The sequence below is a fragment of the Rattus rattus genome, chromosome 1 (assembly GCF_011064425.1).
Source record: "Rattus rattus isolate New Zealand chromosome 1, Rrattus_CSIRO_v1, whole genome shotgun sequence".
In the NCBI taxonomy this organism is placed as follows: domain Eukaryota; kingdom Metazoa; phylum Chordata; class Mammalia; order Rodentia; family Muridae; genus Rattus; species Rattus rattus.
The window spans coordinates 40,503,564-40,518,805 of record NC_046154.1 but is presented as its reverse complement, the minus strand read 5'-3'; the positions used below and the strand labels follow the sequence as shown (position 1 = coordinate 40,518,805).

Here is a 15,242-nt window from a genome sequence, read left to right as displayed (position 1 = left end):
CCTGCACCCACAACAAAAGCCAGGCATAATGGTGTAGTTACAATCAGCACTTAGGGAATGAGGAATAAACAGATTTCTCCAGGTTTAGCTGGTTGAGTCAACTTAGCCTAAGCCATGAGCCTAGCTTATAGAAAAAGACCTCGGGGTTGGGGATTTGGCTCAGTGGTAGAGCGCTTGCCTAGGAGGCGCAAGGCCCTGTCTTAGGTCCCCAGCTCCAAAAAAAAAAAAAAAAAAAAAAGAAAAAGAAAAGACCTCATCAAAAACAAGATGGGGGCTAGAGAGATGGCTCACAAGAGTGCACATTGCTCTTGCACAAGTCCCTGCACACAACCATCTGGAATTCAATGAATCCAATGCCTCTGGCTTCCAAGGACACCTACACTCACATAATTTAAAATATTTTTTTTTAAAGAGGAGAGGTTTGAAAGGCTCTCCTGAGTATTGGGATAATATCTGATGCTGACCTCTGGCTTCCACACAAGCATGCACACATACCTACATGCAGCACGTAATTATTAAAAAATAATCCAAGCTAAAGCCAGCAGTCTCCATCTGTTCCCAGCATGGTACATAGCCTGAGACTGAGACCTGCCTGTGGCTGAATTAGGGAAAGGCTGGAAGAAGTTGAAGAAGAGGGCGACCCTCAACTAACCTGGGCCCCCGAGATCTCTCAGACACTGAGCCACCAACCAGGCAGCATACACCAGCTGGTACAAATCCCCACCTCCTCCCCCCAAATATACAGCAGAACACTGCCAGGTCTGGCCTCAGTGAGAGAAGAGGCACCTAACCCTGGAGAGCTTTGAGGCCCCAGGGAGGCCTGGCAGGGTGGGGTGGGGTAGGACATCCTCTTGGAGACAGGGGTGGGGATGGGATGAGGAACTGTAGGACGGTAAGCAGGGAGGGGAATAACAAGTGGATTGCAAAAACATATTAAAGATAATTTTAAAAAAAGAGAGAGAGAGACATGTCTCAATAGATAAAGGCATTTAGCACCTAGCCCAGTGACTTGATTTTTGATCCCTGGGACCAAAGTGCATGAGAAAACAAGTTGATCCCATAAATTGTTCTCTGACCTGTGCACACACGCACACACACACACAGACATAAATAAATGTGACTTAGGTTTGTAAAGCTGCATACCGGCGCATACCTTGGATGCTAGTATTGCGGAGGCAGAGAAGGCAAATCTCTGTAAGTTCATATTCAGCCCGGTCTACAAAAATAGCGAGTGCCAGGCCAGCCAGGCATACATAGACTCTGTCTCAAACAACAAAAGAATTTAATGTCACCAAATATTCCTTAAAGGTACATAACTAGTTGGGACTTTTTTTTTTTTTTTTTAGATTTATTTATTTTCTTTATATGAGTACACTGTAGCTGTCTTCAGACACACCAGAAGAGGGCATCAGACTCCACTATAGATGGTTGTGAGCCACCATGTGGTTGCTGGGAATTGAACTCAGGACCTCTGGAAAAACAGTCAGTGCTCTTAACCAGTGAGCCCCATAACTAGTTTTTTGACAAACTATCTTACATATAAATTAAGCCATTTCCATTATGAAATTTTGTTGTAATTTTACCTATTCTAGTCAAGTCTACAAGGGATGCTATAAACCTTTCTAGTAGGTGTAAATATCTTTTGTATTCCCAATTTATATATGAAAATTAACTTCATATAAAATTCAATAACTAGGGCTACAGGTATAAGCCAGTAGCAGAGTGCTTGCCTAGCCTAAGTTCCATTCTAGATATCACAAAACAAACAAACAATAACAAAAAGAACAACTATCGTACTTGTTATGATACACAGAAAATGTCACAGATATGCTTATTGATGATACACAATTATGGATAATTACAGACTTACTACTTGATGTTTAAATTATGGATAATTTCCTGAAATTGACCTTTTCTACTACAACTATTAGCTTTGTAGTCATACTTTTCCACTCAAGGTAGCACCTGGCATCAATATAAAACACAAATAAATAAAACATTTTTAAAATTTGAATTATGTTACCTTCATAATAGTGAGGGATCAGACTGCAAGTTTATTAACACACCTTCAAACTTAGAGAAATTCACAAAAAGACTAATTTCCCCTTTTAAAAGGAACAATACTTCTGATTCAGTATTGTTATGTAAAAGAAGTGTATCTTTAAACAGAATAAGCCTACATTCCTCCCTTTTGTTGACATCAAGGTACGAAGTTTTAGCTTTCATTCAAAATGTGGTGTTTTCTACTGAATATCAAGCACATTGACTTCTACACTGATTCAACATAGAAAATAATCAGAAGTTACAGAATTTAGCCTACATGTGGAAAGCAATTTGAAGTTATAAAATTTAACCTAGATAGTCTTTATGAAAGTTTGGTTTGCTTTTATTTTCCATAAAAACTTTTGTATTTTGTGCTTTTATGTCTGTGAAAAGATATTACTGTGTAACCCAAGCTGACCTCAAACTCATCATTCTCCTGCCTCTACCTCAGTGCTGGTTTTACACACACATTCTAAAGGCCCGGAGAGGTGGCTGATTGGTTAGGAATGCTTGATGACTGCTCTTACAGAGGTCCTGAGTTCAGTTCCCAGCACCCACATGGAATGGCTCACAACCACTGTCACTCCAGCTCCAGAGGATCTGCCTACCCTCCGTTCTGTATTCCACACGCACCCCACATACATACTTAAGTAATTAAAAATTTTAAATATTTTTAAAAAATTCTGTTATGAATCTTTTAAAGGATATTAAAGTTTGGTTGTTTGTTTCTATCATTTCAGCACTTAGGAAGTAGAGGCAGGCGATCTCTGTGAGTTCAAGGCTAGCCTGATCTACAGAGTAAGTTCCAAGACAGCCAAGGCTACAAAAAGAAACTTTGTTTTGAAACAAACAAACAAAAACAAAAATTTAAGGTTGGAGAGATGGCTCAGCAGTTAAGAACACTTGCTGCTCCTGCAGAGGACCTGGGTTTAAGTCCCAGCACCCACACGATGGCTTACAACCATCTACAACCCCAATTCCAGGGCTTCTGACACCCTCTTCTGGTCTCCAGGGGCATCAGGCACACATCTGGGCACTCACATGTATACATAAAATAAATCTTTAAAAAAAAAATTTTTTTTAAAGATTTATTTACTTTTGTTTATATCAGTACACTGTAGCTGTCTTCAGACACACCAGAAGAGGGCATCTGATCCCATTACAGATGGTTGTGAGTCACTGTGTGGTTGCTGGGAATTGAACTCAGGACCTCTGGAAGAGCAGTCAGTGCTCTTAACCACTGAGCCATCTCTCCAGCCCAATCTTTAAATTTTTAAAAGAATAAGTTGTTATTACAGATCTGGAATTTTCTTCCTTTCTACCTTTACAATCCTCAGTTCCAAGATCACAGTATGTTTTGGAAGTAGCAAGGAAATATGAAGAATTCTTAGTGGAACGTAAGAATTAAAATGAGTTTGAAGTGAGATTGTAAACTTAAGAACAGGTTTGCTATCAGACTATATGCAAATAACTCACTTATCATTTGACAATGCTTTTAGAAAATTGACCATCTAGATTAAGTCACACAAAAGTTTAAGAGAGATGGGTCTCTAGCTTTATATATTACGAAGTGATTCATGGCAAAATACTTTAAATTATAAAGAAATGAGACATCTTCTTCCATACTTACTGGAACAAATTCAGGTCAGAGAAATAAATACCACAAAGAGCAAGTTCTCAAATATAGTATCAATTCATTCTTTAGGAAATCCAAATAAATCAGACATTTGTATCTTTCTCAGGGTGCCTGAAATGACTGGGTATGAGTCCATTACCCCATAAGTACACCAACTATCATTTTAAAAGAGGAATATCTGATTTAAATACAATCTGGATCATCCTCTAAATCTCATTTCACTTGGAAGTTGACATTTTAATCACCCTAAAAATAGGTACCTCTTGAGGCAGAGTTACAGCTCTGTGGTAGAGTGCTTGCCTAGCATGCCAGAGGCCCTAGGTTTAATTCCCAGCACTGGGAGGTGGGGGTGGGGGAAATAAAACTCTTGTTTGCTCCCTTAAAATTTGAAATTCTTTTGAACCTATTTCTATCCCTAAGACAATCACCTGAACTATCTCTTACCAATGTATAATGTTTTAAATAAGAATCTTTAAAAGTTAACTGTTCTTGGGGTTGGGGATTTAGCTCAGTGGTACAGCACTTCCCTAGCAAGCGCAAGGCCCTAGGTTCGGTCCCCAGCTCCGAAAAAAAGAAAAGAAAAAAAAAAAAAGTTAACTGTTCTAAACTCTCAGAAACATTAAAGCTTATAAATTAATAAAATGAAACATTCATTTCAAAACTTCAATATTAAAGCTATATACCCTAATCGCCTATTTATGTAACTCGTTCTTTCTAAAATATACACAAGTACACAGAGCACTAGCAGCTTTCAAATAAGCATAATAAATATTCATTTCATATTTATTTAAAAATTACATATGCTTTTTAAAAAATGACAGAATTTACTCATTCTCAATAACTGGAAGAGACTGTTCTATGCAAGAATCTGTGATGTACTAGTTTTCAAAGGAAAATAATTCCAAATATGTTGGTTTTACCTGAAGAGAAGAGAGCTAGATGTTTGGGGTTTTATTTAAGTATGTGCGCCTGAGCCTGTGAAATGTCCTTCTTTCAACTTTAGAAAAATCAGTATTTCCTTTAGTAAATATAAGCATATAGTGTACAATAAAGGGCACGGAGATGTGCACTTCCAGAATGCTATAATAATCCAAATAGGCCCCCCAAAAGTGTTTTTAATATTATGCATAGCAAATTAATGTTAAACAATGTCGGTTTTTCTTCCTCTCTAATCATTCCACAAATCAGGTACACTTTAGTTAAATACTTAATAAGATTAACAAACTAACTAGAAGCTCAAAAGAAAGAGTAGACTAAAAAAAAATCAGTTTCCATTTTTGTACAAACAAAAAGATAAAACAAAAGCGAATGCGAGGACGCGTTAAATGAAAGCATTTGAAACATCCAACGTGACTGGCTTTTGATTTACCCCAGTCTGACAAGGAAGGCAGACCCCGCCCCCACTCCAGATTGTGTAGCTTTTTTCCCCTTTCCCATGGATGGGGGTGTAGAGAAGAGAAGCTGTCACATTTCCATCTTCCGTTATTGTTAATCTGCAGCCTAGATTCCCAAGCATCACTGTTCGGGGGGGCGGGAAATATTAAAACAGACAATTAAATTGTCTAAAATGCACAATATTCTGTTGCTTTTTCCGATGTGAAAGTTAATTACACCCAGATTCAATCTGCTATAACTACAGATTGGCCGTGACAGTCTGTCCCTCAAACACTCCCTCTAAAACCTATTGCTCTAAATTAACTAACAATCCCTTTCCCTCTAAACTTAAATCAGTAAAACGCGTTTCGAAAATTGTTGCATCCAAAAGGGCTCATCACGTCGTTATTCCTTTAGTGGGGGGGAGGAGGGAGAGAGAGAGAGAGAGAGAGAGAGAGAGAGAGAGAGAGAGACTGACCAAGAGACCCATTCGCTCTTCAAACAAAAAGAAAAAGAAATGGGGCAGCCGGTGGGGGAAAGTGCAGTAGGACCTAAAGGAAACCTTTGCGAAAAGTTTTTTATGTCACTTTTTTGTCCTTCAGCGGGGATGCAGGAGTTGGGCAGAAAGCCTGGGTTTCGACCCAGGGCTTGGGAAGGCACCTGCAGAAGAGGCAGGGGGGCTGAGGGGCCGGGCAGCACCTACCGACTTGCAGCACGTTCTCCACGGAGCCGCTGTCCAGCAGACGGATGCCCCGGCGGAACGGCAGCCCCTCGCCGCTGCCGCTGCCGCTGCCGCTGCCGCCGCCGCTCGCCGCGCCAGTCCAGCGCCCAGCCCCGGGGACGCGCCTGCCCCGGCGGCCCTGGGCGGAGCCGGCCGGAGCGGCGGCCCCGGGGGTGGCGGCGGCCCTCCTCGACCGGCGAAGCCCCCGCCGCGCCGGCAGCCGCGCCGGCGCCCGGGCCGCCCCGGTACTGGAAGCTGGAGTACATGCAGATCTCCTGCTCATTCCGGGGAAAGGACCAGTAGACCTTGCGGCGCTGCACCGGCTCTGGGATCCGCTCGAAACGCTCCTTCACCCGCTACTACCGCCACCGTCTTGGCGGCGCAGTCCAGCAAGGACTCCGGCTGCAGGTGGGGGTGGGCCCCGGGGGCCAGGCCGCTGCTGCTGCCGCCTCCCACCCCTCCGCCGGCCGCCCCGGGAGTCCCGCGGGGGCGGTGAGCTTGCGGGCTGGGCCAAGAGCACAGCCTCTTGGCAGGAGAGATCGGCGGCGGCGAAAGCAGCTCCTCTAGCTCACCTCCTTCCGCCATTGCTGGGGACTGACTGACTGACTGAGGCGGAGGCGGCTGCTCGGGCTGCGGCGGAGACCCCGGCCACGGCCACGCGCCCCGCGCAAGCGCCCAGCGGCGGCGCTGTGGGGAGGGGGCGGGGCGAACGAACCCACGAGCCCGCCGGCCCGAGTGGGAAGCCGGGGCCAGTCCCGTGCTCGCGCCGCTCGGGCCGGCGCTGGTTGGCCTGAGGACCAGCGCGAGGCGACGCGCGCCGTCCGGGCTGCCGCGGGCGCGAGGAGACGCGGGGGCGAGCACAGGCTGCGGGCGCGCTCCGGGCGCAGCCATCCCGGAACACAAGCCGAGCGCTCGCGCGGGGCCGCGGGCTGCCAAGGCTGAGGAGCGCCCCGCACCAGGTGCCTCCAGCGCACCTGCCGGCGGGCTGAAGAGCACGGCCGCGTGGCCAAGTAAAAAGACCGGGCCGCCAGCGGTCGCCATGAAGTACCAGGCTTGGGGGGCATGAGGAGAGGAAACAACTCCAAATGAGGTTCCTGCTGCAGACAGAATTGACAGGCGACTCTCGCAGCCCAAGGGGGCACCAACCAAGCAGAAAGATGCTAGGAAAGAAGCCACCGGGTGGGAGTAGAGGGTGGATCGGAAAGTTCGCGGGATGAAAACTCTCCCCGTGTCACAATATAGGATAGCATCGGCGTCCCTGCCGGCTCAGAAACTGACTAAGTCCACCATCCAGTCCGAACAATAGGGCGCCAGGATCTCACCGCTGAGGCAGCAGCACCCTCGTGGGGTTCTTTGAGGGGTTTAGCACCTTGCATCCTCCAGAGGGGGGGGGAGGACACTTTTGTGTAGTTTTTGATAGAATTCTCTAATCCCTTACCTCGGATTTAAATTAGGGTTTTTATGTTTTTCTTGTCTGTCTTCTATTTATTCCCTGAATTTACTTACCTAAAATTTAATGCGGTTTTTTGTTTTGTTTTTTGTTTGTTTGTTTGTTTTTGGTTATTTGATGTCTAACTGACTAACTCCATAACAATGAAGGTCGTGTGTATTTTCTTCACTGCGGTGTCTCCTCACCCAGGTACATTAATGGGTACAAAAGAATGACAACTTCAACAATAACTTCTTCATAAACAACACGGAGTTATGACTGCCTTTTACTCAGACTGTAGAATTTGCTGACAAAGTAGTCACTACAACTCTTAAAAAGTTCCAGGAACTGTGTTAGAAGCTGTAGCTACAGAACGATAGCTGAGTTCAGCTAGACAGAGTACAAAGAATAAGAGAAGGTAGACTGCAGCCAAAGTAGTTTGGTTTTGCTTGTAATCTCAGAAGAAAAGAACTCCGGCTATAACCTAGACGTGAATCGCTCTTAATGGTCGTGTGGTGCTAATCACGACTCAATTGATTTGTAAAAAGGAGCTGGCAGTAATATCTGTGCATATAGCATGTAAGAATTTAAAATGAGGTCAATTGCTTCTTTCATAAATAGTTGATATTATTTCTGCAAGTATAATTGAATTATTATGAAGTATCAATCTCTACTTAAATGCCTCTCCTTGAATCTCTTACCATAGTCATGGGCTTTCATAAGGCCCATTCTTTTCAAAATTGTGTGTGTGTGTGTGTGTGTGTGTGTGTGTGTGTGTGTGTGTGTGCGTGTGTGCGCTTGCATGCACCTGTGTGTCTTTTTTAATGTCAGTCTCCTTGACTCCATTAATAGATTTATAAGGACGGAAGACTTTTCTAAGTAAGGGATGATTATCACCTGTCATAATTCTTAAAAAAAAGAAAGAAAGCTGCTTAAAGAATACCACATTTTTAAAATAGAAAGGAAAATGATGATAGACAATAGAGAAAAAGAATATTTGATTTTGAATGGGCCAATGTGTTACTTTGACAAGCATGGTTAAAAGACCATGAGACAGGAAAAAAATGTTACTTAAACGTGGTAACCGTAAAGTTTAAGCAGACTTTCTTTTGAGGACACTGCAAAGTAAAAGAATAGCATACCTACAGTCACAGGGCCATCACTCAGAATTAATCATTACTATTGATCATATGTAAAGTCCACACCAACCTCTCTGTATAAACGTTTCGGGAGCAACTATAATTTTAACTTACAGTCTTATTTCCAAATTGTATGTGTGTAACTGCTTTGTATATTTAATTAAATATATACTCCCCTCCTGTTACTTTGTGCCTTCCTATGCATAATAAAAATCCTCAGGCATTCCCAGGTACCATAAAACCATCTGTTTTAAGAATACATCACATTTTGAGACTGTGAAGATGACTCAGATCCTGATCAAGGGCCTGCATCATAAGTATGAGTAGAGCGATTGCTCAGTGGTTAAAAACTCTACTCATGCAGAACACCTGGGTTTGATTCCCAGCATCCATATGGCAGCTCATAGCCATCTGTACTACAGTTCCAAGGGGGTCTGATCCCCCTTCTGACCTACCAGGGCACCAGGCATGCAGGTAAAATATGTGTAAATGTAAAAACATTAAAAATGAACAAATTTTTATATTCCCTAGCATGTCATGTAAAATCCCAGATGCCTGTAACCTCAGTGCTGAAGGGGCCTGAGACAGGTAACTCCTCAGAACTCACCGGTTAGCCAGCCTAGCAAAACCAATAAGTTCCAGATTCAATAAAAGACTGTCTCAAAATTTAAGATGGAGAACAACCAAGCAAGACCCTACACACACACACACACACACACACACACACACACACACACACACACCCATCAACCTCTGGCCTCCACATTCAGGTGCACTAACAAACACACAAGACTTATAAGAGAATAGACTGCCAAAAGATGTCCTCTGACCTCCACTTGCACTTTGTGGCATGTGCGTGACCCCAAACAAATAAATCATAAACTTTTTTTAAAGGAATATTTTGAGCATAGCCCAGTGGTTCATGCCTGAATTGATGTTCTAGAGGCTAAATGAGGTAGATGGATCACACTTTCAAGATCACCCTGAGCTGGTGTGAGTTCAAGAACAGCCTGAACTGTGCAAGGGCTATCCTATCTCCAAAAAATAAAAAATAAATGGATCGCTCACAATTTTTAAAGAATAATACAACTACTTGTTAGCTATAAACACCTGAAAGAAGTGACTTAGATCCAAAATGTGTTAGCTTTCTGATTTGTGAAGTGGAGTTAAGGGTGCTTATCTAGCCTTTAATCCCAGCACTGGGGAGGTGGAGGCAAGTGGATCTCTGTGAGTTTCAGGCCAGCCTGGTCTACACAGCTGTGTAGCTCCAGGACAGCCAGGGCTACACAGAGAAACCCTGTCTCGATAAAACCAAAACAAAATTTATCTAATAATGTTGTTTTATAATTAATATATATGGAATACCTACTACATGCTTATATAATAAATGTTAGCTATTATTTCTGTATTTTATTAATGGCAGACATCACATTAAAGCTTCCTTTTTCTCTTTTTTTTTCAAACATCATTTCCATGATTGTTCTTCTCTGGATTTGCTTACATACATATATTCTAAAATCTCTCCTGAGAATGCAACTAGAATGGAATTTAATCATAGAATATAAATATTTCCCCTTATTGTGAATGCTGACAATATGTAGCTAGCACTGAGTAAGATTACTCCAAAGTTTAGAGCCATCAAATAACACTAATTTATTACTCCTCACAGTTTTTGTGAGTGAAGGCATCTGGAAGAAGCTCTTCGGGTCTGACTCACAAGACTGGCATCAGATATGGGCTGAGGACAGCTTACCTGGGCATTTAAGTGACTGGTTTCCAATTAAAAGAATTGGAAGCAAGCAGGATAGATCCTACAATACCTTCATGACCAAGCCTGAAGTCACATGCCATCACTTCTACTGTACCTAGCCTGTCAGTCCAGCCCTACTTCAGTGCTGGAGAAAACCACACCAGAGGAGAAAGAAATTAGGGAGACATTGGATGTTGCCTGCCACACCCAACTCTCACTGGTACTTCCCAGGCCTGCTAATTTTTTAGGTATTAGAAATGAAAGCACTTTAACTGTGGCTGTTCTGGAACTGGGAATAGATGCAGAACAAGCTACAGAAAGATACAAAGGCAGGAAAATCTAGCAACAATGATACTTTAAACTGGTGCAGTCCTTTTGCAGTTTTTAGCTGAGGGAAAAATAGCATTGCTGAAGAGAATTCATTGAATCATGGCAGTCAATATACCACCGTCTTAATCCAGCTAAATGCTGCTTTGTAACTCGGTTGTGCATCCCTAACTGATTAGCCCTTTCATCCTCATTTACTGTATCACGGATGACTGAGAAAAGCTGCATCTTAAGGCCACAATCAAATGAGTGCCAAGAGCAGAATCAAATCTAGGGTGTTAAATTCTGAATCCCGTGAAATTTCCTGTCGGTACCATAGCTGTCTCAAAGAATTTGCTCAGGGCAGCATCAAAGTGACCATAGATTATCTCTCCTGAACATAGATTTATATTTGACAAGAAAAGGCAGGCTAACAGCTTTCCCAGTGAAGTATGAAAAGGATTCCATTGTCTCCTTCAGATGGTGGAAATGAAGAGGAAAAGAGGGGCGAAAACAAAAGGAAGGAGAAGAAACAGAAGGAAGAGGAGACAGGACTGGTGTGTAGCAAGAGACATTAGAAATATAAGAGTTGGGGCTGGGGGTTGGGGATTTAGCTCAGTGGTAGAGCGCTTGCCTAGCAAGCACAAGGCCCTGGGTTTGGTCCCCAGCTCCGGGGGAAAAAAAAGAAAAGAAAAGAAAAAAAGAGTTGGGACTGGAGAGATGGCTCAGTGGTTAAGAGCACTGACTGATCTTCCAGAGGTCCCGAGTTCAAATCCCAGCAACCACATAGTGGTTCACAACCATCTGTAATGGGACCTGATGCCCTCTTCTGGTGTGTCTGGAGACAGCTACAGTGTACCCACATACATGAAATAAATAAATCTTTAAAAAAAAAGAAAAGAAAAAAGAGCAACATGGCAGAAGGGGGAGAAAAAAAAGAAATATAAGAAAGTGGGGTAGTAATGGAACCCAGAGTAAAACCCTGTTAGCGTGTGATGGGCAGGGTATGGTGGTATGATCAGCAATGTTTTGGGGAGACATGTGAGGCCACTGTTGACATCTGCCAGCTCTTTCCAAGACCATCCGATGGCCTAAAAGAAAATGATACCAGTATGTTGGCACTGGCATTATCTAGTGCTTTAAATACAAAATCCAACATACAGACAGCATGGGGTACATAGTCTACTTCCAGAAACTGATGAACAAACACGTAAATACAGATGGCAATAACATGTCACACGAGACATTTGGGAACAGCAAGCATCCTAGATTGATGGGAACTCAAAAGTTTGAGGTGAGAATTCATGAGAAAAGACTGCAAAGGAGATAGGAGACATTGTGAAAAACATTAAAATGTCAGTTAAAGATCTGGAACAGTCTTGGGTTAGCAGAGACAGGCTGGTAAGGATGCTGTGGACAGGAGAACAATTGTCTGAAGGCAGAGGTTTTGTCAGTCAGTCAGAAGTGCTAGCCACTGGTTAATGCATAGGAAGAATCAGAATAGAGTTTAGAGGCAGAGAATAAGTTGTAGGCTACACCCACAACAGAAATCCGTAGAAGTTCAGGGCTCAGGAACATCTACACATGGAATAAACAGTGCCTTTTATCAGGCCTCTCACTGACACTGACACTGGCTTTGGGCCTGTGTTTAAGATTGAACTGATGAAACATTAATCTCAGGTTGGTATGAAGATTAGTGATGGGACAAAGGTGAGGGATTGAGTAGGGCTTAGAGATTAGGATTTAGCCAAACAAACTGTGCAACTCATTCATTACTAATTTAATAATGGAATCTGGCTTCCATTTCTGTCCTTGTCAGGGTTTGTATTGCTATGATGAAACAACCATGACCAAAAAGCAAGTCGGGGAGGAGTTTATTCAGCCTACATTTCCACAGCACTGTTTATAACCAAAGGAAGTCAAGACAGGAACTCACACAGAGCAGGACCTGGAGGCAGGAGCTGATGCAGACTGGGGCTATGGCTGAGGTGTTTCTTTTTTTTTTTTTTTTTTTTTTTTTTTTGGTTCTTTTTTTTTTCCAGGCTGAGGGACCAGCGCTTTTAGGCAAGGGCCTTTACCACTGAGCTAAATCCCACAACTCTATAGGTGTTTCTTACTGCCTTGTTTCCCTGGCTTGCTCTGCCTGCTTTGTTATAGAACCCAGGACCGGGTTGGGATTTAGCTCAGCCCTTTCTGCTTGGATGGCCCCACCCCGAAAAAAAAAAAAAAAAAAAAAAAAAAAAGAGAACCCAGGACCACCAGCCCAGGGGATGGCCCCACCCACAATGGGCTGGGTCCTCCCATATTGATCACTAATTGAGAAAATACCTTACAGCCGGATCTTTTGAGGCATTTCCTCAACCGTGGCTCCTTCCTCTCTGATGGCTTTACTTTGTGTCAACTTGACACAGACCAGCCATTTCAGCAGAAGACTGACACGTGTGCTCTTATGTTTGTGCATGTGTGTCTGGGTGCAGGCCAGAGTCTCCGGTGTCTTTCTGTAGGGGCCATCCGCCTTGAGTTTTATCTACTTTTTAAAAATTTCTTAAGTTTGTTCTTTGAAAATTTCATGTATGTGTACAGTCCTTCTTCTTCTTTTTTTTTTTTTTTTTCTTTTCTTTTTTTCAGAGCTGGGGACCGAACCCAGGGCCTTGTGTTTGCTAGGCAAGCGCTCTACCACTGAGCTAAATCCCCAACCCCCAGGTTATATTTTAAACATTGTATGAAGTGAAGATGTGGAAAGATATTTAAGGGAAAGGGAGACCATGATTAAAAGCGATGTTGAATTAATGTATATTACATATTTCGTATAGTAAATTCAGTCTTCGGTAAAGGCATCGCACTTCGCTCCAGCTATGAAGCAGCAATACAACAAAAAGGGGAGATGCAAGGCTCTGCCTGAGCTTGGTTAATCAATGGAAGTAGTTCCATGTCCTCCTCTCACGTGATTCATTCAGGAATAGGCAGATTCAAGTCAATTGTTTCCCTGGTCAAAGGGCATCTGGCTTTCTAGCATTTTCTAGGGAAGAAGAAAATGTTCTGACTTTAAAAGAGCTTGGAGGGTTGGGATTTAGCTCAGTGGTAGAGCTTGCCTAAAAAGGCAAGGCCCTGGTTCGGTCCCCAGCTCCGAAAAAAAAAACAAAAAACAAAAAAAAAACAAAAAACAAAAAAAAAAAGAGCTTGACTGGGCATGATGGCACACACCTTTCATCCCAGCACTTGTGAGGCAGAGACAGGTGGTTTTCTGTGAGTTCGAGGCCTGCCAGGTCTGAAGGGTGATCTCTGGGACAGTCAAAATTACATTAAGAAACCCTGCTCTCAAAAAACCTGATAGGTTGGGGTTGGGGATTTAGCTCAGTGGTAGGCGCTTGCCTAGGGAAGCGCAAGGCCCTGGGTTCGGTCCCAGCTCCAAAAAAAAAAAAAAAAAAAAAAAACCTGATGGGGAGGCTTATTCTTAGCAATTCTCTAAGCATATTGACACAGAAAAAGGAGGTTGTGGTAATACGAGGTGAAAACAAGCCAGGCTTGAGTTGACTGATACACCAAAAAGTTTATGGGGAAATAATGAATTTTCTAATAGCACCGTTGAACAGCTGAACCAAGCCTATTGGTGTCCTCTATGCCTGTCAGCAAGCAATTACACGGAACCAATGAGTCTTTATTATTTTTCTGTACTTTATTGAAGTATAATTCACATCCATCACAATGTACGAATCTAAGGTGTGAAGTCTAATGTTTTTTTTTTTTTTTTTTGCGTGTGCACATCCATGAGGCTAACACATGGATCAAAATATAGAGCATTCTGCCACTTCAGAAAGTCCCCTGGTGTCCTTTTCCAATCAATGCCCAAAGGTACCCGCTACAGTTAATGGAATTATGTGATATAAAGATTTTCTTTTTTCACTAAGCATAATGTTTACAAGAGTTGTCTGTATTACTCTGTGACAGTGTGTTCTGTTTTTTATCTTATGTAGCAATCCATTACATAAATGTAGCTCATGCTTATCTATACTCCCTTGATGTACATTTAAGGTATATATTAGCCAAGATGGGCTTAAATACGCAAGAAATCTATCAGAGATAATGCTTTGTAGGAAGGAAAGGAAGAGAGTAAAGGACTAGGGAACTTTGTGAAGCCCTGAGATCTCAATGCAGACAAAAGAAAAGAAGCCAAGAGGATCGTGTGGAAGGGTCTTAGATGGTAATGCAGTGGTGATAAAGTTCAGTGAGACTGAATCTGCCCATTGAGAGAAGGCCAGAATGTCTCGAGAGCAGCAGCAAAGTTGTCAGCGAAATACGCTTCACACTGTCAGAGACAGACATTATACAGCAGACTCAGGGTGGCCACAGCCCATTGCTAGAACCTCAGAGATTTGCTTCCCCAGGCAGGATCAGGGAGCAGCTCTTCTGGGGTTCTTTTCTGAGGAAAAGACTCAGAATAGGGAGATGGATTAGAGCCTTAGTATAATTGCTGTCCAAAGCTACAATTAGGTCCCCTCCTTCTTTCTCACCACGCATGCCGAAAACACCTTCTGGTCATCCCTGTTTCAGGTTTTAGAGCTGACTTATCGGTGTGACCCAAACCCTCAAGGTTCTGAGTCCTTGGCAGCTGCACCTCAGGAGCAGGATGTCTCACATCTACAGTAGAAGGCACCTGTATTCTTAATGGAGTCATCTCTGCCCACACTGTATACATGGAGAACTTCCTTCTGCTCAGGATCAGTGACTGCCATGTTCTAGTCCCTGTGAGTCTCTGGTTCCCTGCTAGAACCTAATAACTTAGGGTCTAATGGTCCACTCTAATCCTGCAAAGCCTAGAGTTGGGACACAAAATCTCCCAGAAG

The 15,242-nt window shown here is 43.0% G+C and overlaps 1 protein-coding gene across 1 annotated transcript in view; it reads right to left on the bottom strand.

Moving 5' to 3' along the window:
• Zswim5 (zinc finger SWIM-type containing 5) overlaps window positions 1-6,592 on the bottom strand; it is a 108,048-nt gene extending 101,456 nt beyond the window's left edge. The window contains 3 exon segments of the mRNA XM_032899755.1: window positions 5,757-5,956; window positions 5,958-6,131; window positions 6,133-6,592. Of these exon segments, the coding sequence (XP_032755646.1) occupies window positions 5,757-5,956; window positions 5,958-6,131; window positions 6,133-6,359 (601 nt within the window). The 5' untranslated portion in view covers window positions 6,360-6,592.
• Between the last annotated feature and the right edge of the window lie 8,650 nt (window positions 6,593-15,242).